At 31.3% G+C, this 26,489-nt stretch overlaps 1 protein-coding gene across 1 annotated transcript; it reads left to right on the top strand.

Annotated features, from left to right (window-relative positions):
* Positions 1–24,747: 24,747 nt before the first annotated feature.
* On the top strand, positions 24,748–26,259 carry LOC121114486 (uncharacterized). The gene is made up of 4 exons (XM_040708463.2): positions 24,748–24,914; positions 25,339–25,668; positions 25,743–25,869; positions 25,936–26,259. Exons 1-4 carry the CDS (start codon positions 24,827–24,829, stop codon positions 26,132–26,134), a joined length of 744 nt encoding a protein of 247 aa, XP_040564397.1. The 5' UTR covers positions 24,748–24,826; the 3' UTR covers positions 26,135–26,259.
* Positions 26,260–26,489: the final 230 nt, after the last annotated feature.

A 26,489-nucleotide genomic window follows, 5' to 3' on the forward strand; every position in this document is an offset into this window, starting at 1 on the left:
TACCCACTGTCAGATGATACCTACTGGAACATTCAATGTTTTGGAGGGGTTCCATCTAAAATTCAAGAGGAGGTCATTGAGTAGGATGAATTTAGTTTTTTTTTCTCTGACGAGGCTTCAAACTTCAAGGCACCATCTTTAAATCCTTCCTGCAGTAATTTGTGGGTGTCTCTCCGGAGGTGTAGAAATTAATGGAAATTAATGAGGTTAAATCAGAAGTTGGGACAGCTCAATACTGATCTGCAAAGGGAAGGATTGTTTTTTTAGACGGAAAAGAGGACAAATGCACCCCCGACTACAGGTGGCAGATATTGATGGAACCTTTAACAGGAGGCTACAGAAAAAGCCGTTATTGAATTTGGAGATTATTAAGTTTTTAGAGTTTACCTCAGATGAAAGATATATATTCCATAACAAATTTAAAGAAATAAAGTAAATAAATTATGCTTGAATTTGTATTCCTTCTTTTCAACATGTTTTTTATAAAGCTTGTCTTTGCTATTGAGTTTTAAATTCATTTATGAGAAGATGCTTACTTCACACATGTAACGCCATCGGAGTGGATCATCTCATATAGAATCCACTTACCATGTACGAGATGTAAAACTGATTAGTTTCCAATGATAATATAAAATAATTGTAGCAATATATCGACTATTGACAATTTTTGTTTATTTCTTAAGTGGTTTGCTATTAATGGTGTGTTCCTTTATTTTTTATATAATAATATAGGGATATATTATGTATCCGAAATCCTTGTATAAGAGCACATTTAAGGTCAATTTTCCGTGGAAAAATTCTTTTTATGTGACCTGTAATAGGTTCTTCGAGTACACCACCTATCAAATTCCATAGGAAAACTTGGTACCGAAAAAGAAGTTTCAGAAGGTTTATTATCTTACAATGGTGGGAGAAGTGGATCACTTTTAGGAAACACAAAGGTCAAACTTCACTTCTTCAATGAGAAACAAAGGAATTGGAGCCTTGATAACATAAATGATATTTTGAACTGCATTGAAACTACTCAACTTGTAATAGGGATGCTGAAATAATGCCTTCAGCTCTCTTGATTTAATCTCCGTGGTATAAACTTGTATTCTTCAAAGATGGTACACACAAATTGACAAATACTTTTAGCAAAAGTTATGCCTTAAGAGGCCCCTTTCCTTACTCGAACCTCCCATCCGAAAAAGAGATGCCAAACCCGGACAAAGTCTGAGAAAAATCTGAGAAAAATTTATTTAATTATAAAAAATTGGTTTTCTACGATAAGAAGACAGCAGGTTTCTTTGCTCCAATAGAATGGAAAGATTATTTTACCTGATGGGAAAATATTTTCTTTTTAGTCGATGCAAAGCTTCCCACACTTCTTTTTGGTCGTACAAACGACGACTTCGCAGGAAAAGGGGCTACAAATATATATATTTCTTCAACTTTACAGTGTTCATCTTCTTCAGGAACCTCCTCATGGGAATAAAACTCCTCCAAAACATGAATGCAAGAATGTTCCCTCAAAGGAAAGGTTGCAGAACTTACAGATTAAACCATTATCAGAAGACTCCGATAAACTAATCTTAACATCTGACAAAAATTAATTTCGAACTAAAAAGTAAAATAATTTACTCAACTTTACTGTATCAATATTTATAAAACAAGAATATAGAAAAACACTTGTTATTGTCTTATGTATCAATAAGACAAAATGGCGTCGTAGGAAAAGCGACATCTTACGAAAAAGTATGAAAAATACTGACCATACTATTTCCTCAAGCTGACGGTTGCATTTCGCTACTTGGTTTTAAGCTTTAGATTTGAGTAGGTTTGATTTACGAGTGCTGCCATCTTCACGTTGAGGTCAGAAACTTTTCAAACCACCCACGCTGTTATTTAATGGACAGGTGTAGCTTTAAAAAACACACACTTGTTTATCTTGCGCGTAGAGTTGTATAAAATATGACCTCAACACGTGTTATATTTCTTAATAAATGACAATCTGGAGGGTGTTTTAACTCTTTAGAACTGTTATAATTATTATTTATTTATTGAAAAGAGTTCTTGTGCTCATGAAATACGGAGAGTAATATATATCATTTGTTGGGAGATTATAATAATTCCTTGTTGAATTTAGAGTAAGATTGAAGATTAACAAAGGCCATTTGCTAGTTAGATACTGAGCGGGACTCGTGTTTATTTCCTTACTCTCATAGTTGCCCATAACTACTTTAATAAAACACAATGACAGCAAAATTGCTCTTCTCCCAAACATTTTTCAAATTGTCAGGATTTATATTTTCTGTTTCTTACATTTTTACATACTTGCAGATCATACTTAGTAGAACTATTGCACGGTATTTCTTTACTATAATACAAATTTACTATTTATTTCGTTGTCAATTGTTGAGATACAATAAACGTAAGGACGTTTTTATGAGATGTGATTGCTATGTCTAAAAATACGGAGGGATTTGGTAAGATCGGATTTCTGATTGTACAACATTCACAAAATTTTGAAATTGAGTTTCCCAAGAGATGATGAACTTTTTTTTAAACGGGTAGTATTTAATTTGAAAATGAAATATTTTTTTAATGAATTCTTAACATTCTTGTCACCCTCACTTATATAGTCTAAACTATAGAATTTAATTTAATGTATTTTTTGATTAAGTCATATAGTTCTTGTCTAATTCTACCAAAAAATCAGTTAGGTGGATGAATGGTTCTTTTGGTAACTCTTCTTCTAAAATTTAAAAAAAAAAGTTCTATTTTATCTTTTATTTCAATCAGATCACGAGTATAGAACAGTTGTCTCCAGTTCACCTGTTTATCAGAGTGTAATGATGGGATTCTATCTCTCTAATGGTTTTACTGAATCACTTTTCCCTACATGGGCTGTGGTACAGAGGTTAGACTAGAAAGGTCAGCTGATGTATGAATCTAGTACAACAATAGATATAATTGGTCAAAATTGCAGGAAAAAATACTATTTGAGAGACCTGATGGACCCGGTAAATTTAGAGATTGAAGCTCTTTCAAAAGATGTTTTAACAATACATAAAATAACTAATAGCTCTATTTTCAATGATGCCCGTTATTTCCTTGAAAAAGTGTTATTTTTTCGCATGCCAATGCCTTGGAAATTGAACATTCAGAGGCTGATGTTAATGAGGTGGAGAAACTATGTGACAGGTTTTTTAATACTTTCAGAGTCTTGGCAAAGTCAAATTTTAAAATATTTAACTGGTGTAGCAGATGGTAGGAATTTTTGCGTCAAAATTTCAAAAAAACTTGTGATATATTAATTTCAGATTCTCCTTGTAAAGACTGCGGTAATCTATTTAACGTTATAATTAATGCTTTTAGCAATTGTAAGGATCTGCAAATACTGAGAGAGTTTCTTTTACTCAATTTGAAGGTAGTTACAGAAAAAATGGTTTTTCTAAGTCTACTGTTTAGACTATCGAGCAGAAAGTTTAATGCTCCAGAAAAGACCAAACCAATAGAATATGCCATTTTAAATTGCAAAGCTTTCATCACGGAGAAATTGACACAGTTGAAACCTATAAAAGTGTGGAGTTAAAAGGGATTCTCGTTATTGAAGCAACTCGCTATACTGTTTTGACGATTAAAATTCCAGATAATCACATCTCAAATTGAAAGTTTGTAGGAGATTTAAATTTTATCTTTCAATCACAGCAAAATACCGGAGAGTTTTGCTTAAAATTATCTCCAATTTTAAAAAATTCAATTTTTTTATATCGAGATAGTCGTTTGCTAGTTTTTATCGTTATTCTACATAGTTATAAATGTGTTATTTAGATCATCATGTACGTATGCACTTGCCTCTAATATAAAAATTAATGATATTTAGGATTTCATTGTCATTAATTAGTGTTTGTGTGATAAAAGCGCCACGCAGTGATATACACATATCCTTGTTAGTTACTAAACAAGTATATGTACATCCTACGACTGAATTGTAGATATGTAATCCATTTCGTATCCGAATAGTCAGAATAAGTTCAAACTTATTATACCAGACTTGAAATCAAAGGCATTACCTACATAAATAAATGTCTTTTTCTTGTATATACATGCCTATTGTATTTCAACTACATAATTCCTCTATTTAAAAAAATGCATTTATTAAAGTATGTAGATAGATGTTTATCAAGTCAAATGAGATATAGTTATCCGACTATTCAAAAATAATCGTTATTTTTCTCCATCATATCACTTTCCATATATGGTCATTCTAAGATAGAATGGAATGTATCTCTAGATTATTTTATTAATTCGTCAAAAGTCTGGAAGTTCTTCAAAAAAACCATATATTGAATTCATTTCTAAAGAATGATTCTTTCAATCTATTTTTATATTCTTCCATGAGTCAAAAAGGAAAATAAATAGAACGTGTTGTGGTAGTTCTTATTTAAGACTGAAGACTAGAGTCCTGTCTAGTTCAGTCTCGGTCCGGTCAAGTTCAGTCCTGCATATCAGTCCTAAAAACTTATAATGACGTATTTCAAATTTATTTATTCTTTTTTATCAGTTTTAGTACTGACAGTCCGAAAAACGGACAGTCCTAAGGAACAGTCCAAAAAATGGGCTGGAGCGAATAAATATGGACTAACACAAACCTATAAAGAGTTTGAATAAAAAGGCAATATCCTGATTATCATAATTAATACTTTCAACAAGTTGGAGGTCCTTGGCTTACAGCTCGAACCACGCAGGGGATGTAAGATAGGGAATTTACAAATTTTGGCCAATAATGGCATATAAATTAACCCTTTGGATGAGTAGTTTTGGTTCTGTGTAAAAGAGGCTACTACCTGTACTAAGTGTTATTAAAGTGTTGAGACTATATCATTATTTATTAGAATAATATATGTATATTTTGCATATGAAGAAGATTATTAGAGCATGAAGTTGTATTTATAAAGATAATTTTACCTCTATTTTAAATAACATTATATCTGCATCAAACTATAACTGTTGGAATTTTATCTTGTACCTATGTCATCATTTTATGCTTATTGTGTCGTTTTTTTGTACCATAAAGTTATTAAATAAATGATGATATATTTAAAAAAATGTTTATAAGGAATAATAAATGTTCATTTTGTTTATACTAGGGTCTCTCATTTTCCTGTATGTTAAACTATCTTTGTACAATATTCTGGATAAAAATTTTTGTGAATATAGGGATTCCGTTAGTAATTAATAAATATTGTAATTTTTAGGTATATATTTTAAGAAAAATAAATAAATTTTAAGCTAGCCTTATCCATCTATTCCAAATTATCATATTTATCAGCATCAAATATAGTGGGCGGTTGTTATTTTAGAGCCTGTAGAAAACCACAAATAGGAAATTTAACAATTATGTGATAAAGAATTAATTTTTGGTGAAATATACAACCCCAGCCCGTGGGCTAAAAGTGAACACGTGCATCACTAGAATACATCTTTTTACAAATATATGAGACGTATTATATGTGACATCTTACACTGCTTCAGAAACACATATTATATTCCCAATATGAAACGTTAGTGCCGATGTTCATAAATAATTTTTCAGACACAGCTAAGTAATTTTGAAGTTTTTTGGGTTGATTTCTAGTCCACATTTCCTTTCCCCAAGTATGGAATTTTAAACCTGAGTGATTCTTCAATATGTATGTAATGGAGGATTTATATTTGATTAAACAAAGCTTATTTATAAAATATTGAAAAAAAAAAAAATATTCTTGAGATACTTAAATATTTTATTTGTGTCCATGATTATCATTCAAATTCAATCTAAATAAAAATATTTGAGAGGTTACACGATGTACATAAAAATTATCTTCTGTACTTTTACATACTATTGTATTATCAATTCATAATGCTAAAAAAATACACAATAAAACATACAATCAAACACGGCCCTAATATTTTAAACTCTCCATCTACATTCGTAGTAGTAAATTATAGATTATTATGATCTTTTGAAATTTCAAATTCAAATGAAGGATTGAGCTTTTCCTAGGGATAAATGTTTTCCCAACGGCTTTAAAATAATGTGTTTTTGATCCGTAATGACATTCCTAAAAATACTTATACTTTTTTTCCATTGTGCTAAAAAGATTCAAGTATTTGAAGGAGGTTGTAACTTAACTCTTGATTGATTTTTTTTTTTTTCATTTTCATTCAACTCGTAATTTTGCAACTGAAGATGTATTGTACTTTAAAAAAATAGTTATATGATTCGTCTCATATTTTTTTATTTATTGCGCATCTATAAAATTGAAATAACTTAAGAAAAAAGGAGCAATAAGGAGGATCAACTTAATTGTTATACTTCTCTTTAACTTTTTCCAAATTCTTCATCCAATATAAAAATTGTGAGTTCGAATTCATTTTATTTAAAAAAAAAGATAAATCGATACTTATTCTTCAGAGACTGACTGAATACTTTACGAGTGAAAAAAAAAAATATAAAGTGTTAATTTGACTTTTACAAATTCAATCTTCAATACAAATATTTTCTTTATTAGAAAAGAAGTGTATTTTTGGTTTAAAGAATGTTTCATTTTACTTATTGAAAAATAGAATTTGAACGAGGTGTTGATTTCGTATACTTAGAGGAATCAAGTGCTCCCCCAATTTTACTTTCGACTAGATTAGGTAAGACTACCCGCCGAATTTAAGCATATTAATAAGGGGAGGAAAATAAAACAACTGTGATACCCTTAGTAATGGTGAATGAACAGGGTGAAGCCCATCATTGAACCGCCTGCCATAGCGGTTGTGTGGAATGTAGTGTTCGGGATTGTCTGATCATATTTTAGCAACTTGTCCAAGTACATATGCTGACTTTTCCCTAGAGTTGAGTTGCTTGAAAGTGCAGATCAAAGTGTGAGGTAAGTTCCTCATAAGGCTAAATATTACCCTGAGACTGATAGCAAACAAGTACCGTGAGGGAAAGTTGAAAAGAACTTTGAAGAGAGAGTTCAAGAGTACGTGAAACTGTTTAGTGGTAAGCGGAGGAATACCTCGAAGTTAGATGTTCCTAAGATTCATACTTATGATATGGATTCATTGAAGAGTTTAATAATCTTTAACCGGACATTGCTTTTTAATCGTTTTCTGGTGGATAAGTTGCACTTCTTGGGTTCATTTTACGCCGTTAGCCATTCCTTATGGACTGATTTGACCATGGGTGAAGCTTAGGGTAACTCTTTGGATCTGCCTTAAGCCCTGGGACTCAAGCTTTGTAGGGGATGGTGTAAACGAAAGATAGATCTCTTCAGCTTGTTATAACGAGTGATTATTTATTATCACGGCTTAAGATCTTTTGAACGGCGAGTAGGTCGGTGGCTCCTCCAACCCGTCTTGAAACACGGACCAAGGAGTCTAACATGTATGCGAGTCATTGGGTGTAACTAAACCTAAAGGCGTAGTGAAAGCAAATGCAGGGATGATCCTTTGTTTAAAACTGGAGGCGCAATCCCAACTCTTTGCATTGACCTCGTTTCATGCAGAGAAGTAAAAGCATACACGTTGGGACCCGAAAGATGGTGAACTATGCCTGGCCAGTTCGAAGTCAGGGGAAACCCTGATGGAGGACCGTAGCGATTCTAACGTGCAAATCGATCGTCGGAGCTGGGTATAGGGGCAAAAGACTAATCGAACAATCTAGTAGCTGGTTCCTTCCGAAGTTTCCCTCAGGATAGCTGGTGCTCATAACCGAGTTTCATCCGGTAAAGCGAATGATTAGAAGTATTGGGGACGAAACGTCCTCAACTTATTCTCAAACTTTAAACGGGTGAGAAGTGAGACTTGCTTAAGGGAAGTCTTAATTTTTTCGAATCGGAGTACCTAGTGGACCATTTTTGGTAAGCAGAGCTGGTGCTGTGGGATGAACCAAACGTTGGGTTAATTTGAAACAATTGAAACACTGAAATTAATTTTTCGATTATGTTTCAAGGAGTAGGTAGGTCGCATAGGTGGCGCGGAAGGTTTCGAGTTTAAACTTGACTGGAGCCGCCTCTGGTGCAGATCTTGGTGGTAGTAGCAAATACTCCAGAGAGGCCCTGGAGGACCTATGTGGGGAAAGGTTTCGTGTGAACACCCGTTGAACACGAGTCAGTCGACCCTAAGGCTTAGGGGAGGCCTTATATAATTGTTGGTGTTTGCACAAAAATTTGTTTGTAAAAGCATTTCAAAATACAAGACCAAATCAAAGCCGAAAGGGAATCTGTTCCATATTCCAGAACCTGATAGCAGAACCGTTTCGGATCCTCATCCGTCGTGGCAACGCAAAACGACTAGGAGACGGCCCTTAGAGCTCTGGGAAGAGTTGTCGTTTCTGCATGAGCCACCGAGGCCCTGGAATCCTCTCGCAAGTAGAATGGGTTTTGGTTTTTAAAAATTGGCGAAGAGTGCTGCAGTTTCCGCGGTATCCACGAGTGTCTAAGGGGACCTTGAAAATCCTAGGGAGGGTTACGGCTGAGTTGCATCAGCTCGTACTCATATCTGCAACAGGTCTCCGAGGTGAACAGCCTCTGGTCGATAGAATAATGTAAGTAAGGGAAGTCGGCAAATTGGATCCGTAACTTCGGGATAAGGATTGGCTCTGAGGACTGGGGTAATCGGGCTTTGTGTAGGAAACAGTTGTTTGCTCATCGGTGGGCCTGGACGAGTGATATTGTTTATTCAGTGTTGCTAATTCGGTCCCATTCTTTGATACTTATTTAGAATGAAGTTCGGCGTTCGATGCTAGATACCTCTCCTTGAGATATCTCTCCTCTGACTCAAGTTTTGTTTGCTTTTAATCAATCGGATTTGATTATCTGTTGTCTGACTTTGTTATGACTTGCACTTATGATTAGAGCTAAAATATGTGTCTGAGACCTTTGAGTGACAATTGTCGTGTCTGTTCCATACTAAGTGATTTTGATGTGATAATGATGATATTGAGCTGGGGTATCACTTTGTTTTCATCTAAGCCGTTTAAGTTGCATTGTTGTGAACCCAATGATCAAGGACTTTATTTGAAGAGCCTTGACTTGCGCTTACAACTTCGGTTATCACTTCCTGATTATCATTTTACGGGGTAAAAGGCAGAAGTTTGACTAGGGGCTTTGAATAGAAATGGAAGGATAATTCAATGTGTTTCTTAAAGAAAGAGCGGAGTTCATCAGCTTTATTTTCTTTGGATTTGTAAGTAAAGACTATTTTTCCTTGGAGTTGGTGACCGGATTCCTTAAGACAGATTTTCATCCCAATTTCCCAATGTCTGAGATATACCGGCACAGATTCTGGAGACGTTGGGGGACTAAGAGAACTGGAGGATTGACACTCTGGTTTTCTTGGAAACGTACTAAGCTGCCCTCCGGAAACAATTCCAAAGTTGTTTTAGCAGTTTGTTCTTACTCTTGAAGAGAGTATTAAAATTAATTGGCTCATTATCACATAGAAGTTGAAGTGCCCCGTCCAGAAATGAATTCCATGATGAAGCTCTAATGGACCCATGGTAAGTCTTTCCTCGAACTGATATCATGTATTTACTTTAAAATACATTTTTATCTTCATGGTATAGAAATCCTGGCTCGTTCTTACTCTCTTGAACCAGGACAAGTTCAAAGACAACCACCGCACTTCGATATTGGCACAACCAAAGATTGATGTCTGGAGTCTTTCTTTCGATATATATGGTTTTTTGTTTGCTCCATATGAACTGTTGCAACAAACCTTCAATTTTTTCCTTCAATTTGTAAGTGTATGGAACGGACCGCAGAATATGTACAACTTTTGGTAAATATTGACATTCGATGCAGTAACTCTGTTTAAAAGATGAAGTCTTATCTTTTTGTAAAATTTCGTACCTTTCTTGAGTTTATTTATAATTTCACTCGTATTATTTTCTGGGGTCTTCTCCTCGGCGGATTCCACATGTATTCCTAATAGCTTAGATGTGGACGTGTATTGGAAGTTGGAGTATGAAACAATTAAATTCGACATTTTCTAGGAATTTTCCTAGATGTAATACTCCGGGAAATCCTGGGTAAATGGAGTCATGAGAAACAAAATCTAGTCAGTACAAACGGGAATATTTATACATTTACTTTACGACAATTATGTACCTTATAACTAATCCGAATTAATTTATATTTGCAAATATTATTCTTAGAATAAGAATTGCATAATTCTACTGTACACCCTAATTTATTATTTACAAATGAAATGAAACATATTCTTCCAAGAAATGCACAATACTGAAACCATGAGCATTACTAATTTTTGTTTATTTGCCCACTAGAAGTCAAGTATTTTGCTAGTTTTACCTCTTGACTTTGCATAACAATGAGTTTACTTAATTAACACTTCAACAATGTACATGTACTAGTAGGTAGCACGTCGTTGTTTAATTAGATTTTATTATTTCTTTATATTAGAATTGTATTAAGTATTCATTGGTTTAATACAACGTAATACAATTTTGTAGAAAAGGAAGCAGGGAAAAACATTTTCAAACGCAGATTCAGGCATGCGTACTAATCAGCTTCACATGTACATAGGGTTTTAACCCTTCATCTATATCCATATAATGTCAATAATAGGGACTCAAGTACACGCACATACTAAAAAGGAACACACATTGACAGTTAGCGTAAGCTGGGCCTTTTCCTTTTTTTTTGCCATCAATTAAAAATTGAAAACTTTTTTTTAAACATGAATATACAGGGCCCCAATTATCAGGAGTGGAGTTTTTACATTTAAGTGTGAAGCTAGGATAATTGTTTGCCATGGTCATTACATAAAATTAACCTACTATAATACCCCAAAGCGGCAAACCTTAACATTAATTAATGTGCAGCTATCTTATTTCAATCTCCGCTATTTTTTCTTCAAAGTTAAACACAATTATTCCTTGGGGATTTGAGCCGCCTCAATCTTAAAAAGAATATTTTAATAGTGTATCAAACTATATTTGCCTCTGCTTCCCTTTTCTTTAAAGACATGTTATGCTAGGTTTTGTTTTTTCCTATCTAGGTTACTTTTTATATAGAAATGATAATTTAGTAACACAAGGACTGAAAAGTTTTGAGCTTTACAAATAGATGCTGCTATTTTTTTAAAATTTAGCTCATTTTCGGTCAGTACCAACTTTCAAAAGACAGCTGTCAACATTTCAAGACAATCTATTCTTTAGTTTGGGAGTTATTTTTTTGAAAATTTTACACTACTTCTTGATTGGAACAAATATCGTTAAGGCTATAAAATGGCTTGAAAAGTATTATGCGGACTCTGTTTCATACAGTGAATAACAAAAAAATAATAATAATTTAAAATAAGTCCATTTGAACAAAAAAAAACCGTGTTTCCATTGTTTAGCCGTGGAAATTTTAGCCCATATGTTAGTTGTAACATATTGTAAGCATCAATTAACAAATGGAATACTTTTTAAAATAATATTTTATACCTGTGAATTCATAATCTATACTAGAGAGAACACTCGATAAAGCGCAAACCTGCGCCTAAAATCATTTGTCGTAAAAATTGAACATTTATTTAAGTTAATTATCTCATTTTGTTTAATTTGAGTTATGCATCTGAATTTTTCCAAGATATTGGAAATTAGAATCGACACTAAATAGAGTGCAAAAATAATTTTCCCTAAAAATTAACTTTCATTTGATATAAATATCTCATTTTTTTCAAAAGTTTTGGTCGATTAAAAGTTTTAACGTTTTGGGTAACTTTTTCCGTAATCCTTCTTACAAACAGAAAAACAAACAAACCGAGATGAAAAATTAACCTCAGTTTAACTTCATTGGCTGAGGTATTAAGAAATATCTCACTCCATTTCCATCTTTTTTATATTTATCGATGCCTGGTATATATATAATTAATAAAAAAAAATAGAAATACTTTAGGAATCATTAATTCAAAAATTTGTTAATATCTGTGAAACGATTATATAACTATTCTTAAAAAATAGGATAAAAGAAATACATAATAAATTAATAAGTTACATAGAAGGTGTATAAAAATATGATAGAAGCAAAATACTACATGAATATTTTAGTCCCTTGGAATGTAACGAAAGTTTAAATGCAAAAACAGTATTTTTCTATTATATAGAGTAAATTTATTTTTCAGCCCTTCTGAACATCCGCAGAATAACTTTATATGAAGTTAAATGTGTTGCATAAAACTTACCCCCTTGGGGAGAAAATCGGTTCATAGATTACGACCGAGATAAATCGTTCCACGATTTGAAAAAGATTAATTTTAAGTTTATTGTCTGCATCTGTGGTATTGAACGAAATATTGGTTCAAATATATATAAATTTAATTCGATTTAAGTAGACCAACGACGAGAAAACAATTATTTGAAAAGAGTAGATAAATTGACTGCTATATAAAAATACACATTGAAATGGTTGATTTTGAGAAAACTAGTCCTCGTTTTATGGTTATTTGTCCTGATTGCTCTTTGCTCCCTTCTCACTGATGAATATATTTTGATTTGAATTTTAACATATATTCCAAAAAATCAATTTTTCAAATATCAGGAGCTGCACAGTACTTAACACCCAAATATTCAGATTTTTGCAGTGTGATAATAATAATCAGTGTGTGTCATTATTATCTTTCCGAACTTTCAACACAATTGTATATGATTCTGTATATTTAGAAAAATATAAATGTTAACACTAATTGTATCTCAAGTTAAGTGGAGTTAAGATCTTTTAAACAGGTAGATAATCAGTATAAAAACTACAATTAAATCATTTCTCAGTAATTTTTACATAATTATGCATCCACTTTTAATAAAATGAGACCATATAGTATTTCAATTAAAGGTATAATTATTGAGGTTATATACTGCAAGTTATACAATCACGTGGTTATTATTGTTTTACTATACTTATTAAATCATAATTTGGCTAATCAAAGGCACACTTTATCTAGATTATATCAGATATAAGATTTGTAAGGTGAGTCATATGACTTGATTCTTGATTCAAATCACTTTGAGTCAATTTAAGAAGTCGTTCCCCAGTCATTTCACGTCGTTCGACTTGAATAGTACTAATTTCTGTGGGTAAACTTTTTATTTTTGCCCACACGCCATACCGTCTGTTTCTATCTCGAAATTGGAGACAGTCACCGCCGAAAGTTGAAATTCTATTCTGTTAAGTGTCTATTTAATATGTAACCTTTAAATACTAAGGAAATAACTTTACAAAGCGAAGAATATATTATTGCCATTGGACTAGGAGAAGATGGAACTCGACTTTTTTGAGATATTCTGACAATTAGCACTTTGGAGTTTGAAGGTCTTGTTATGTGGAGACGATTATAAGTTTCTCTCTTATGGAGTATACAGGGGGGAAGGGGAGGTCAGGGAAAAGAGGGACTCAGAATAGATCCATAGACTGAGGAAACAGATCGGAAGAGATCACATTGTAGAAATAGTCATAGTACTCTACATCATGAGATGTGATCTCCACGGAACGAGTCTAGTCACTCTCCTCCTACTCAAATCATATAGGTTTAATCTCCTTTCATATAGGTAAGTTATTTCTTTATTATTAAAAGATTTCCATAATTGAATTTCAACTACATCTGCGGGACTTTATGAATAATTAAGTCATACATAATTAATGAATTAATATGAATAATTGCACAGCTAATAACACTTTATAAAGCGCATATTAATGATTAACACATCAATACATAATTTTCTTGACGTCATACGTAGACTATTGGAGCGTTACACATTTCAACAAAATAAAGTATATAGAGTCATCATCATTATTGCATCAGTACTTACCGCTCTAATTCACATTTGAAAAAATATGTCTAATGGAAAATTCTTAATGGTATATTTTTAGGAGGAATAACAAAGAGAATGGATTTTAAAATTGCACCTACATATATTATGTATGTAAATTCATAAATAATATACTTAATAATACTACATCCTTTATATTTTAAATTACAATGAAACAATTATGGAATATCACTCATTAATAAGAAATCTCTAATTATTAGGAAGTTTTTCTTTACTACAACACCACCTTTTTGAACTTAAAGCTAATAATAATAGTTTTTTCAATCCCTCCCTTATTTAAGACTCGACTGCATATCATCTGATATAATGTTCCTCCGGATTATCATTTTTTTATATTATTATTATTCATAGCATATATGTGGATATATATACAAAACATAAAATAATATATTATGAAATTGCTAGGGGTAATTTCGTTCTATTAACATAAATAAGCATTTTAGCCTGGAATTAGTACTCTAAAAGCTAAAACCTACACCTAAAAACAATTAAACCTGTCACCCATCAAATAGTCATGAACAACAACATTCACACACTAAATAGAATGAAACATAAAAATCAATCCATTGGTCTTCATTGGTCCTAGCTGCAGAGGACAAAACTATTGCTCTTAGATTTTACTTGAAGAATTAGTTCTCCACATACCAATTTATTACCAATAAGGGCTTTGGTGCTCAAAAGAGCGAAATTTATTGCCCCATCTTCTGCAATGTTTCGTTTTGGCATAGTAGGCAAGCCGAACAAAATTGTTACCTTTAAGTTATTAATTTTTCCCCTCCATATTCAAATTCAATTAAAAAAGTCAATAAAAAGGGAACTAAATAAACGCATGGGTTACATCAAATCATCCAGAAAAAAAGACTTTTACTACCTTCAATTTGGTACAAAATTAGTAAAATCGCGCAACTCGTTCCTGACAGCTGTTCGCAATCTTATGCTGCACAACAGTTCCATGTGTCCGAGCACCTCATCCGAAAAGCCAGGGGTCTCAAACAGGTGAAGGGCAATACGAACTCCTAAACGAGTTAAGACTGCATCTCCAGAAACTATGCTTTTGGTCACCGCGTTTTATCAAAACAATGAATACAGTCGGCAATTGCCAAGGAAATAGGATTGTGTAAGTGTTGGTCACTTACAATATGAACAGAAATGATTGGTGGTGTGGAACCTAAATAAACTTAATATCGCCTTTAATGAAAATAACCCTTTGGGGAATATAGGATTATCGAAGTTCGAGATGAGCCAAGTAGAATTTTAATTCGTTGGTAAACCTTGTCTAAGGTTAAATTCACTTTTTTTTAAATTAAAAAAATTACTTCCGATTATTTTCCTCTTGAATATGAGTTGACTTAAACGCCTGTAATAATATGACGCACACGCTCGATTGTATTGTATTTTCTTAAATCAAGTATTTAGACTAAAAAATGAATTAATTTCAGCATAGATAGATACTGATCGAATTTGTTTTATTTCTCAATTATATATTTAATATACGTTAAAAAAGGTTTAATATGGTCAAACAAATCTTAAAATAAAATATCAAGATCCTGCTTTTAAACATGTGATCAATAAACTAATAAATCCCAGGCACAAAATGTTGTTACAAAGTATAATTTTATTGATATGGCTCAATTTTGACATTGCCAATTGTAAATAGTTTATACATTACGTAAATATTCTGCAAATTCTAGTTTTAAAAATGAAGAAATGAAAACAGAATATAAATATATTTTTATTTATTAGATGTTTTTATCCCCAAATTATGATTTGGGGATAAAAAGTATGGGTTTGCTAATTTATATCATTTTATTCAATTATTTCGACTAATCCTAATGTTATTTATAAAAAAACACACACACAAATAATTTTGACCCGTCAATACACAAGCAATCCTAAACAAAAATGAAAAAAAAGGGGAAAAAATCAATTAATTTTTTTACTTCTTTTTTATAGTTTTTTAACTAGGGATTACCCGGCATTGCTTGGGTTAAGGGGGGAGATAGAAATCACAAATAACATGGTCAAATTAATTAAGAAAATTAAAAAAATATTCAGAAAATACTTCTATATACTTATAATTATAATATGAATGTTTCGTTGCTGTCGAAAAAGATACTGATAACTCTAATTCTATTTCTCTAGGATTCTTCAGGAATATATCAATCCGGTTAAGAAGTAAGGTAATTAAACAACATCTCATCATAGCAACTCCCCCCTCCCCCCCGAAAATAAAAATACTCTTATTTTTACTTCTTGTAACCTTGTATTATTATTATGAATATAAAAAAAATAATGTGTTATGAACTTCAAATAATATACCAACATATATGCCTCTAAAAATTGTCTAGATGTCCATTTTCTATTTACTTCAAAAAATTCCCAAATCAAAATTCGCAAAGTAAATTGAAAAAAAAACTTTTTTTTGCACTAATTTTGCAAAAAAAAAATAGTTAATAGGATTTATTGGAATTGTAAAAGAAACACAAACCCACCAATATTTTTTTCGTTCTTTCAAACACAAAAAGTTATGAAGAATAATGTTGTCGAAAAAATAACCCTCGATAACTGGTTTATTTTTGAAAATATTGCAAAAATTATGTAACAAATGTTCCTAAAATTGAAAAATTTTCATAGAACAGTTGGAGTCTCTAATTTTATCTCCAAAATGTATTGTCTTGTGGCATTTCTTTTAAAGATATTAAAAATTGACGTTTGATGAAAAATGGGGGAAGAGAGAGAAAAAATTAAAAAAATTGAAAAATAATTATTCAGAAAATGACAGATTTTTCATTTTATCGTCAATTTTTATTTGTCAAATTTATATGCAAACCAATCTCCAGACAAATTTCTACAAACTTTATTTATTTACTAATCTCATATTCAATTGGAAGCTCATTTTTTTGCACCTGAAATAAACAAAATTGCAATTTTCACCGATTTCTTTTTTTGCCCATATCGTTTTTGATTTTCTATAAATTTAAAAAACGTATTAATTTGTATAGTTGTTGTTTGAAACGCCAATCTCTTTTTGATAAATAACTCAAACCCCTATCTAGGCTCCATGAGCTGCAAAAACAGTTTTTGTGTTTTGGGCATAGCATAAGCCCCCCTTATACGATCCCACAAAAATCGACACCCCCGTCTTAGCACGCCCGAGCTCAAAAGAGGGACCCATGCAAAATTTCAGCCTCCTAGGTTCAACAGTGTGGGAACGTATAAAGGACATCCTCTTTACAATGCCAATTATTACTATTTACCATTTTTTTGCAAAATCTGTCTTGACAGATTTTGACAAAAATGAAAGATAGGTTTCTCATCTTGATAATTTTTTGTACATGTACATATGTCAGTATGGCATTTGAAGTTTATAAGACTCTTTTTTTTTAATTAATAAACTTACACTTCATATCATATACAGGCGCAATATTATAATGCACCGAAAGGGTCTAAACATTAAGAAGAAATGGCATTCACCATTGTCAATGGGATTTCCCACTCCCTTCTTGACCCGAGTAACCTTTGCTGTTATGATATAAAATATATGCTGAAATCTTTATTATTATTAGAGATGTCTAAGTAAAATATTTTTTTGTCTCAATTATTTCCCTTTATTTCTAATTAAAAGTTGATTTCTGGAGTAGAAAGTAGATAAAAGAAAAATATAAATATCTATCAATATTATTAAAGCAAAGTCTATCTAAAAGATTTTCTGTTTGTATGTATGTAAAATGTTAGCCATTTTTGATCTAAAAAATAATAATGTACCAGATGGATATTCCATAGATACTTCTCATCTTCAAAATAACAATGTAGTCATATCAATGAAATATTGCAGGCATTTTGCATATAACATTGAGCGTGCGCATCATATTAAAAAGAAAAGTTAGCATTTATGTATAGAGTTGTATAAGAGCCGTATGTAAAAATAAATGAAATTTTGCAGGCGTTTGGTCAACTCCTACTTTATTCAACTTTCTACAATAAAATACTCATTTTTAACAACAACAACCATATGTAGTAGCTAAAGCTCATCTAGTTAGTTATTTAATCAACTGTAATTCTTAGAAAAATATATAGCAAAATTGTATTTTTTAACTATTACTTAAAATGTTAAAGAATCGGCATCTGGAATTTTTACTAGATTCGCATCAGAATTTGAATTGGATTATTTTTTTTGATTGTCCCATCACTAACTGTCTCTAAGTATTTAGACTCAAAGGAATATTTTCTTTTATTGCCAAAATAAAAACCAGACTAAATGTAACGAAACAAGACAAAATCAACGATGTTCCCTGGTCATAGCTATAAATGCAATAACAATCTCTATTGCATCTCTCCACCTCTTTCCCAAAAAGAAAAAAGCTTGAACTTCTACGGGTGTTAATAACTTCTTTCCAAATGTAGGAATATTCTTATTTCTATAGTAGATAATTTTTAGAACTTAACAAGAAAGCATTTGATTTGAACCAATTAACGTTTAATACAATAATAAGGTGAAAGGCTTGTAGAAACCATCTGACCAAAAAATACATATGAATTGTTCATGTTTCGAGAATACCATAAAGATATAAATATACATGTCTGCAACTTTTCTCTGGCCCAAGGTAGCATTTTCTTAACCAGAAGTTCGATGTAAGCATCTGTATTGAGCCGCTTTTTCCTCTTCACAAAAATGGGAGAGCAGACTCCACAACAGCCAAGACCATGGTTCTGGCTGGACTTTTTGTTCTGAAGACATGTTTCACTGAAGCTGATACATTGTTTGGATATTCGGTCATGATGAAGTCGTAGTTCTCCTCTTTCACAGTGGCATCAACGATGAAAAGAGCAAAACTTTGTTCCGAATTTTTGATGCCCTTGAGAAAATTTAGAACCTTACTTGCTCTTTCCAAGCGTCTTAGCTGCCTCTGTTCAGAGATAAGATGTGATTTTGCACCAATATCATTCCAGATTGACAATAATACAATTTGTACCACTAGATAAGATAAACCTGGTAAGAGTTTCAAAACGAACTGGAGATTTTGCTGAAGAAATACACAAATAAACAATAAAATGATTACTCAACTTTTGACGTTAGGTAAAGTATCTCATTGGTTCTCCTTTGACTTGAATGGAAATTCCACTCTATATAGATTGATGAAAAGACAAATCATATTTTTCCATTGGATTGTGCAATGTTTTATTAGATGAGAGTTTTCGAAATATCATTTTCATATTATATAATTAAATTAAATATTGTATCATTTAAAGTTGTGTATTATGATGTAATTATAGCAACTAAGTATTCATGAATAGAGAACACAAAATCAATGACCTACAAAATTTGACCTGTCTGTATGTTAAAAAAATCCTGAAATTTTGAAGAATGCTTGTGGCAGGTGGTTTAGTTATCCTTACATTTTATTGAATTAACTACTAGATTATTAACGATTTTAAAAGAAAACCATGACATCTTATACCCTTTTCACTTAAGCATACCTAAAAGGGTTATTGCGTGAAATAAAAATATACTCTATAAAACTATCCACCTGATAAGGTACAATCTATATTTGTATACTACCGCTTCACATGTATGCAAAATACGTGATGAATTCTTGTAGCATTCAAAGAAGTCCTATATTTCTAAAACCAAAATGAAATAGCTATAGAACCAATCAAACTATCAAAATTTGTGAACATTTATTGGGGATATGAAGCTCATGGGTTTCAATTCTACTTCCTTTATTAGGAACAGATGAACTAATTAATTTAAAATCCAAGATCTGGAGTTATTTCCTATTCAAAGAACATCATCTTACTACAATTGTACAAGCTCAGATTGTAAGGACTTCAGCTAAATATCAAAAATTGAGTAACTACGTTTTAGTGGGCTCATGAAAAACGTAGCATAACATTTATTATTTCTTTGGTACTTATCTCTTTTATTGATAAAGCAAATCTATATTATTAAAGCAAAGTTAGTCTGTTCGTGGACGATTTCTTCGATAAAATATGTTCATGAGATACATCATGCAGCAACTATACTCAGTGCACCCACTAACTTGTTTTGATATATTCGTACATTCATACAGACACCCTTTACTCATATTGAATATTCCCCTTTTTGGGGAGAAAAAGTTGGGTTCCATAATTTCTAAGGATGTACAGAAATTTATGTTTGCAACAAATAACTACATATACTATCTGAATAATTAAATTTTAATATATTCCAGCAAATTAATATATATCGGATGGTCTGAACATTTCCTAATTCAATCATCAATAAGGTTTAGTGATTGAAATAAATTCATATTTCGATATATCAAAGCATAAACAATTAGTCCCAATACAAAAAATATCTAAGCACTCTAGCTTAGGAACAAATCGAGAAAATGACATTTGTACATGATTGACAAATTTCTATTCGTGCACTCCAAGCAGTTGAGTTCTCCCTAACCGCCGTCTACGCTGTTGTCAAGTCCGAAAGGTTGAAGAGCAAGAAGTGGCTTGTGAGGGTGAAGAGGCCACTTTTGACATCAGAAATGAAAGATGCCAATCTCCTCCGTTGCAAAATTCTTCAGAATAAGTCTTATGAGTTCTTTTGAACTCCTCTTTGACACTTTTGGGCCCCTACCGCTCTGATGCTAACCCCTTTGACTGCACCTTTTGGGTGCATGTCGAAGGGAGGGGGCCTAAAGTCTTCGTTATCCAAACACCGAGGTCCTCAAAACCACTGTCAGCCAGCACCGGGACGCCATGACAGATAAATACATCTACAGAGCGTGTCAGGCCTTCCACCACCTCCTGGAATCTATAATTGCTGCTATGGGCTGCTACATTAATCGTTAAGAGGGCTCAGACACAAACCTATTTATTGTATTAATTTGTTAAAATTCTATTGTTGATTAATATATTATATCTTATTGAAGTTTAAAATTCAAAGTGTTCAAATTTAATGGTCCACTCGGTAATACAATTTATATTATCTATTACTGATACATACAATAGGTCGGAAAAATTTAATAATGCAAATCTCTTCAGGCCCTGAACTGATTAAAAATATGTTTCCTTCAAAGTGTGAATATATATATATATATAAAAGAATGAACTATACAATGAAAATTGTACCAAGGGTTGCAACAGATTTTTTTAATACTGGTTGTTAAAATATCTCAATTTTCTCTTATTCTTCAAAACCAATATCTTGAAAAAAAGTTTATCAAAATTATTAGTTTTTTTCTGAATAATCTGTATTATGCTATAGAATTGAAATGTACATTTTTGTGAGTGTAGAGTGGTGCTTCTTTAATGTTTGTTTTGATTTCTTGCAATTATCATAGTCTCCCCTAAAAAGTAATAACTTCTTTCGTATACTTTTTTAAAATATTTGCAAACGAATTAGTATCAATTTTGCGGAAATACTGATACCAATCTTCCATGATATTATGAATGATACCAAGAAAGCTTTTATTAAGGGGTGTAGTATGAAAGACTTCAAACCAAATTTACAAACAGCGTTTAAAAAAAGTAACGATGCAAAGCTTTTGCTTATCTATCCAATAATGTGGGTATATGATAATATAATATATTTGATATGATTTTAAGAAGCATTATGACATAAAAATAGTCAATTTAATTCTAAATAAAGAAATTTAAATATAACTAACAACTATTTTAGATGAGTAGACAATCCTTCAAAACTTTTTGTGAGATTCTCTTTCACATTATAAGAATGCATTTTTATGGTCTCAAATAATGATTTACTATAAATTGCTTTATTTTGACTCATTGACGACTTAATGTTATATGTGTAATTTTTTTCCATAAAGTATAAAATTTAAAAAGTTCATTTTTTGCCGAAGGAACATTTTTGGTTCTTTCAACATTAACACTTCTCCCAATCAAAATGAAGAGGTTCTGTGAATTAACAGGTTTTTTGTTGGTAGGAAAGGAAATTGTTATAGTAAATTATGAATTACTAACATATTTATACCTTCTTTTGTATTTTCTCTTCTCCAAACAAGATACATTTTAAATCACATAACCTCTTTGATTTCAAACAATATATTGTCGAAGTTTAAATGCAGAATTCTTAGAAATATGGCATTGATTCACAAACATGTAGTTTACAAGTAGTGGTACGATAAATGCGGCCACACCTAACATTCATAATCTGTATATACATTAGCAGACAAACGAACTTGCATAAAAATATTAGTATTTCAGATGTTCGAAAAATAGTAAGGATTCCATTTTATAAGCATTTTCACTTCTTATGAATGTATTTTTATTCCAATATCTTTGTTTTTCTTGAGACTCAAGTCAAAAAACTATGTTACATTTCCTTTTTCATAGATATTAGAATAAATTTACTCAATGCATTTTCGGAATTTATCATTTGTTTATGAAATATATCAACAAATATGTCTTCCATATTACGTCACTTCTTATGTTTGATGTGTAATGTCAATTAAAACGCACTATTCAGAAAAAGCTTCCGGCCTTTACAAATATAATAGTTAATTTTAGTAGTCACACTGGTATATAAATATATATAATGATCTAATTACTTATTTTCATGCCTATATTAGGACTTCGAAGGAAGATTTTTCGTAATCGATTAAAATTCACGTTTTAATGTTTGCTAGTTCTGATCCAAATACATAATAGGTAATTCATAATTTTTCGTAATCAAAGAGGAGCAAGGGTTTTTATTCCTATAAAATTTGTTTATGAATGCCTCCAAAATTGTAAACTAGAGTGATGACGTATAAAAATTCTATAGTGCTACATAATCATTTAAAGGACAAAAAAAATTGGTAATGACCCTTTCACTATTTTTTAAGAATATTAGATTTATATTTTATTAACCTTCCTTTACTTTCCCTATAAATACCTACATAAATACTTTCCTATGGTTTTCATCACACCAACACAAAAAATCATCGTATGGCCATTGTATGTTAAAAAACACAACCATTAAAAGATATTTGAGATGAATATATGTATGGGTATTAATGAACAATATAAACATTTTTCAAATTCGTATCTCATCTATTGTTCGATAAAAGGTTCCTTCCCTAATTGTAATATCGATCAATTATGAACGAAATTTGATAGACTTATGAATAGTTTGTGAAATAAATAATAAATTCGTCATTTATTAAGGGATTTTGTATTTTGCTTATTCATGATCGAATTTATGCTTAGCAGGAGTAAAAAAACGAACTTTCCTAAAAGCGATGCCTTAAAACACCTCATGAAGGTTAATCTATCAACATTAAACACTATTGATAGATAATAATTAATTGTGACCGGTAACTTTGCCATGAATTTTTGCCGCGTACATTTTCGCCTCTTAGAGGTTTTGCCGCATGCTATAATCTCCGAAAAATGGAAAATAGTGAGGACTTAAAGAAGGAAAAATGTTTATGATATTTACATATTTGCTACCTTTTTATGAATTTATATTATAGATACGAACTTTACCTTTAATCTGTTGTATATCAGCTATGTATCAAAAGAAAGTGAGGAAATAAAGAAAGAATAATGTTTTTAAGGAGTAAGAAGTCACAGATCCGAAAGCATGAGTCTATTTTTAATGAATTCACTCACTAGTGGCACCTTGCTCATAGCCATGGTCTTAGTTGATGCTTGAAGAAATGTAAGAAACTCAATTAATAGAAAGAAAGGATTGTTTTAACAGCGAAAACTGAAGGTAAAGTACGAGTCTTTAACATATAAACATGAGAAATGCTGCAAAATCTCCAAGAGGCGAAAAGGTATCCAGCGGAAATGTTCGTGGTAAAATTACCTAGAACCTAATGCCCAAGATGTTTAATGAAAGCGCAGTTCCTCAATTCTTATTACAAGATTTTAACAAATGCAGGACAATTAACAAAATTCTCTGTAGATCAATCATCGCTACGTATTGATATCCTTTTAATGATATACAGTTGTATTTTTTACCTTGATAATTTTAGAAACAAAAGGTATAATTCTAATAGAAGGTCATTTGGAGTCATAACTTGTCTTCTTTTTTGATTTTTATTGAAGGAATTTCCTGGCTTTTTAATCTTATTCTGAGGTATAATTATTATTATGTACTTAAGAACATATTATTTATCCTACAGCCCAAACCCGTTTCATTCTAATTAAATCTAAAGTCATTTTTCTGCGTAGATCTACAACATTTTCAAAATAAATAAATGCATAAGAATATGTTGTGTACAAGTTGTAATAGCTGTACAAGTTACAACTTGTTTAAGCAAATTGTACAGGTTGTCAATTATCTTTGTCTTGAAATGGATTATTTAATTAAAACATTGGTCATTCTCATTACCGACTATACATTGATACTTTCATTTCATTTTGATCCATTAAAATTACTTTTTTATAATTTACTTGTACTTTGAGCATTTGAACTTCATAATGTGCCACAGAATACGAGTATTTTAGTAATTTGTATGGAAATAGTTCAAGTTTAGATAACTAATGTGTCAATCATGCATGAAATATTAAATTGTTACATTATCCTCATCCCAGGTATCCTTCATTAATTATTTCATTTTATGGTTGCAACTTGTACAATTTGCTTTTACAAGTTACAACTTGTACTCAACATATATACAAATCAAGGAATATCTATGAAATCACTTCCGCGATGTGTGCGTAAGAAATGAAACATTGTGTAGGGACTTCCACGACCTTCACTAATGAAATAATATATATATATATATATATTTATCATGTAACTCTATTCTGACAAAACAATAAAGTTAGCCTCCTCTTCCTTCTCCAGGTAGCTACGGCTCCTCTACATGATTATTTCTGTGTTTTCCCCCGGAATTTTATTTTTCTCTATTTTAATACAAAAATAGCTTGTCCACTATTTCAGTACAATTGTTATAAAACGAATCGGTATTTAACCATAGGATCACATTATTCAAACGTTGCTCGAAACAACAACAAGATATTATATACCTACATATAAGAATGAAGAGTGCAATGGTTCATTTGACATTGACCTTATTTGTGATTAGTTCTTTTATATGTTCAAATAGTGCAACAAATTACAATAGTGGTAAGTCATTTTTCAGATAAATCGTTTTTACACAAGATTCTATTTTGAAGATGGTTAATATTCTTCATTTCGTTAATCATAGTTTTCCACCTACCATTCTCAAATATCTACAGGATTTTAAATAAGACAAATTTTCTAAGATCTACTTTCCTTTCGGGGAAAAGAAACACTTACTATAAATCCTTTAAATACTATAATATAGCGGGAAAACTATCAATCTATTAAACCAAACAGGCTCTCCATAAATTAATTAAGTTAATAAACTTTGAATATCTTGTAATTAAGTACCATTAAAGAATAAAATTTAACATTAAAACTTTTATTTGAGAAACTTGCTACAAATTTCGTTCAATCAAAAGTCATAGCTCTCGATTTATAACCTCTGAAATACCTTCTACTCAAATTATTCCAATTTTGTTTGTAGATTGTGTCCGTAAAGCAAAGGATCAATATTCTCATAGTATTTCGGATGTCATACTGAGCTTACGAACATCAAATTTAAAAAACTGCGTCAAATCATGCCAATTCAATAGATTATGCAACTCACTCAGTTTCTCTAATGCTCATAAACCTAGTGGAAAAAACTGTTTTCTCTCCGGACTAAGCTCTGACTCCATCCATTACAGAGCCAAACCTAAAAAGTCATGGAATGTATACGTTTTGATAAAAAATGATGAACAAGGTTGTGGAAAACTTGGGCCAAATATCAATTTGTCTCAAACAGAGGAAATTTACAAGAGAACAGAAAGAACAGGTAGATTTTTTTAATGTTGAGACCGAAGAAAAGCATAAAACTCTTATACTTAAATTTAATTCTCTTTATAATAGGTTGTTTCAAGGCCTTGCGATATGGATATTCTTTCAACTCATCCACAAAATTTCTAGCCAAAAATCGGTATGAATGCCTCATAGCTTGTAAGAGGGCATTAACTAGCTGCCAGACTCTCAGTTTCATGTACGATAATGAATTTAAATATCGCCATTTGCATAATTTTAATATGTAATTGTTTATACATTATAGATCCAACCCCTATGAGGATGAGTTAATGTGCATCTGGAGTTCGAACACTATTTCTGAACTACAAGAAAGGCTGCAAATATTTGGAGAGACGTATGGTGAGATTTTGTCTTATATTGAAGATTGTCATGTATCTCAAACAATCAATAAGAGGCAAAGACAACCCAAAGATTTGACAGACTCTTCTATTCACTTGTCATAAAAGTATGCATTGTTTCAAATGCCTACCAACTCATATTTTATTTTATCAATAATAGGAATTAATTTGAGTGTTGAAATTTATATCCTTGTTTTTATTTTGAAATACATTTATTTAAATAAACAAGACATTAAGTAGTCTCTTAATACATAAATGATTATACTCTATATTTTTTTATTTAAAAAAAAGGAGCAATATGTAAGTTTCACGTACTTATCTAGGGATATCAACTACAATTCCATAAAAAGAAAAAGCCAAGACGAATTTGGCATTGATGTTTATTGTTATTTGTTCAATTATTTTGAAATAGTGGTAAGTCCCTCTCGAGCTAAATCTGCTTAAAAATCCTTCTCTAATC

This window comes from Lepeophtheirus salmonis, chromosome 3 (genome assembly GCF_016086655.4).
Source record: "Lepeophtheirus salmonis chromosome 3, UVic_Lsal_1.4, whole genome shotgun sequence".
Taxonomy (NCBI): domain Eukaryota; kingdom Metazoa; phylum Arthropoda; class Copepoda; order Siphonostomatoida; family Caligidae; genus Lepeophtheirus; species Lepeophtheirus salmonis.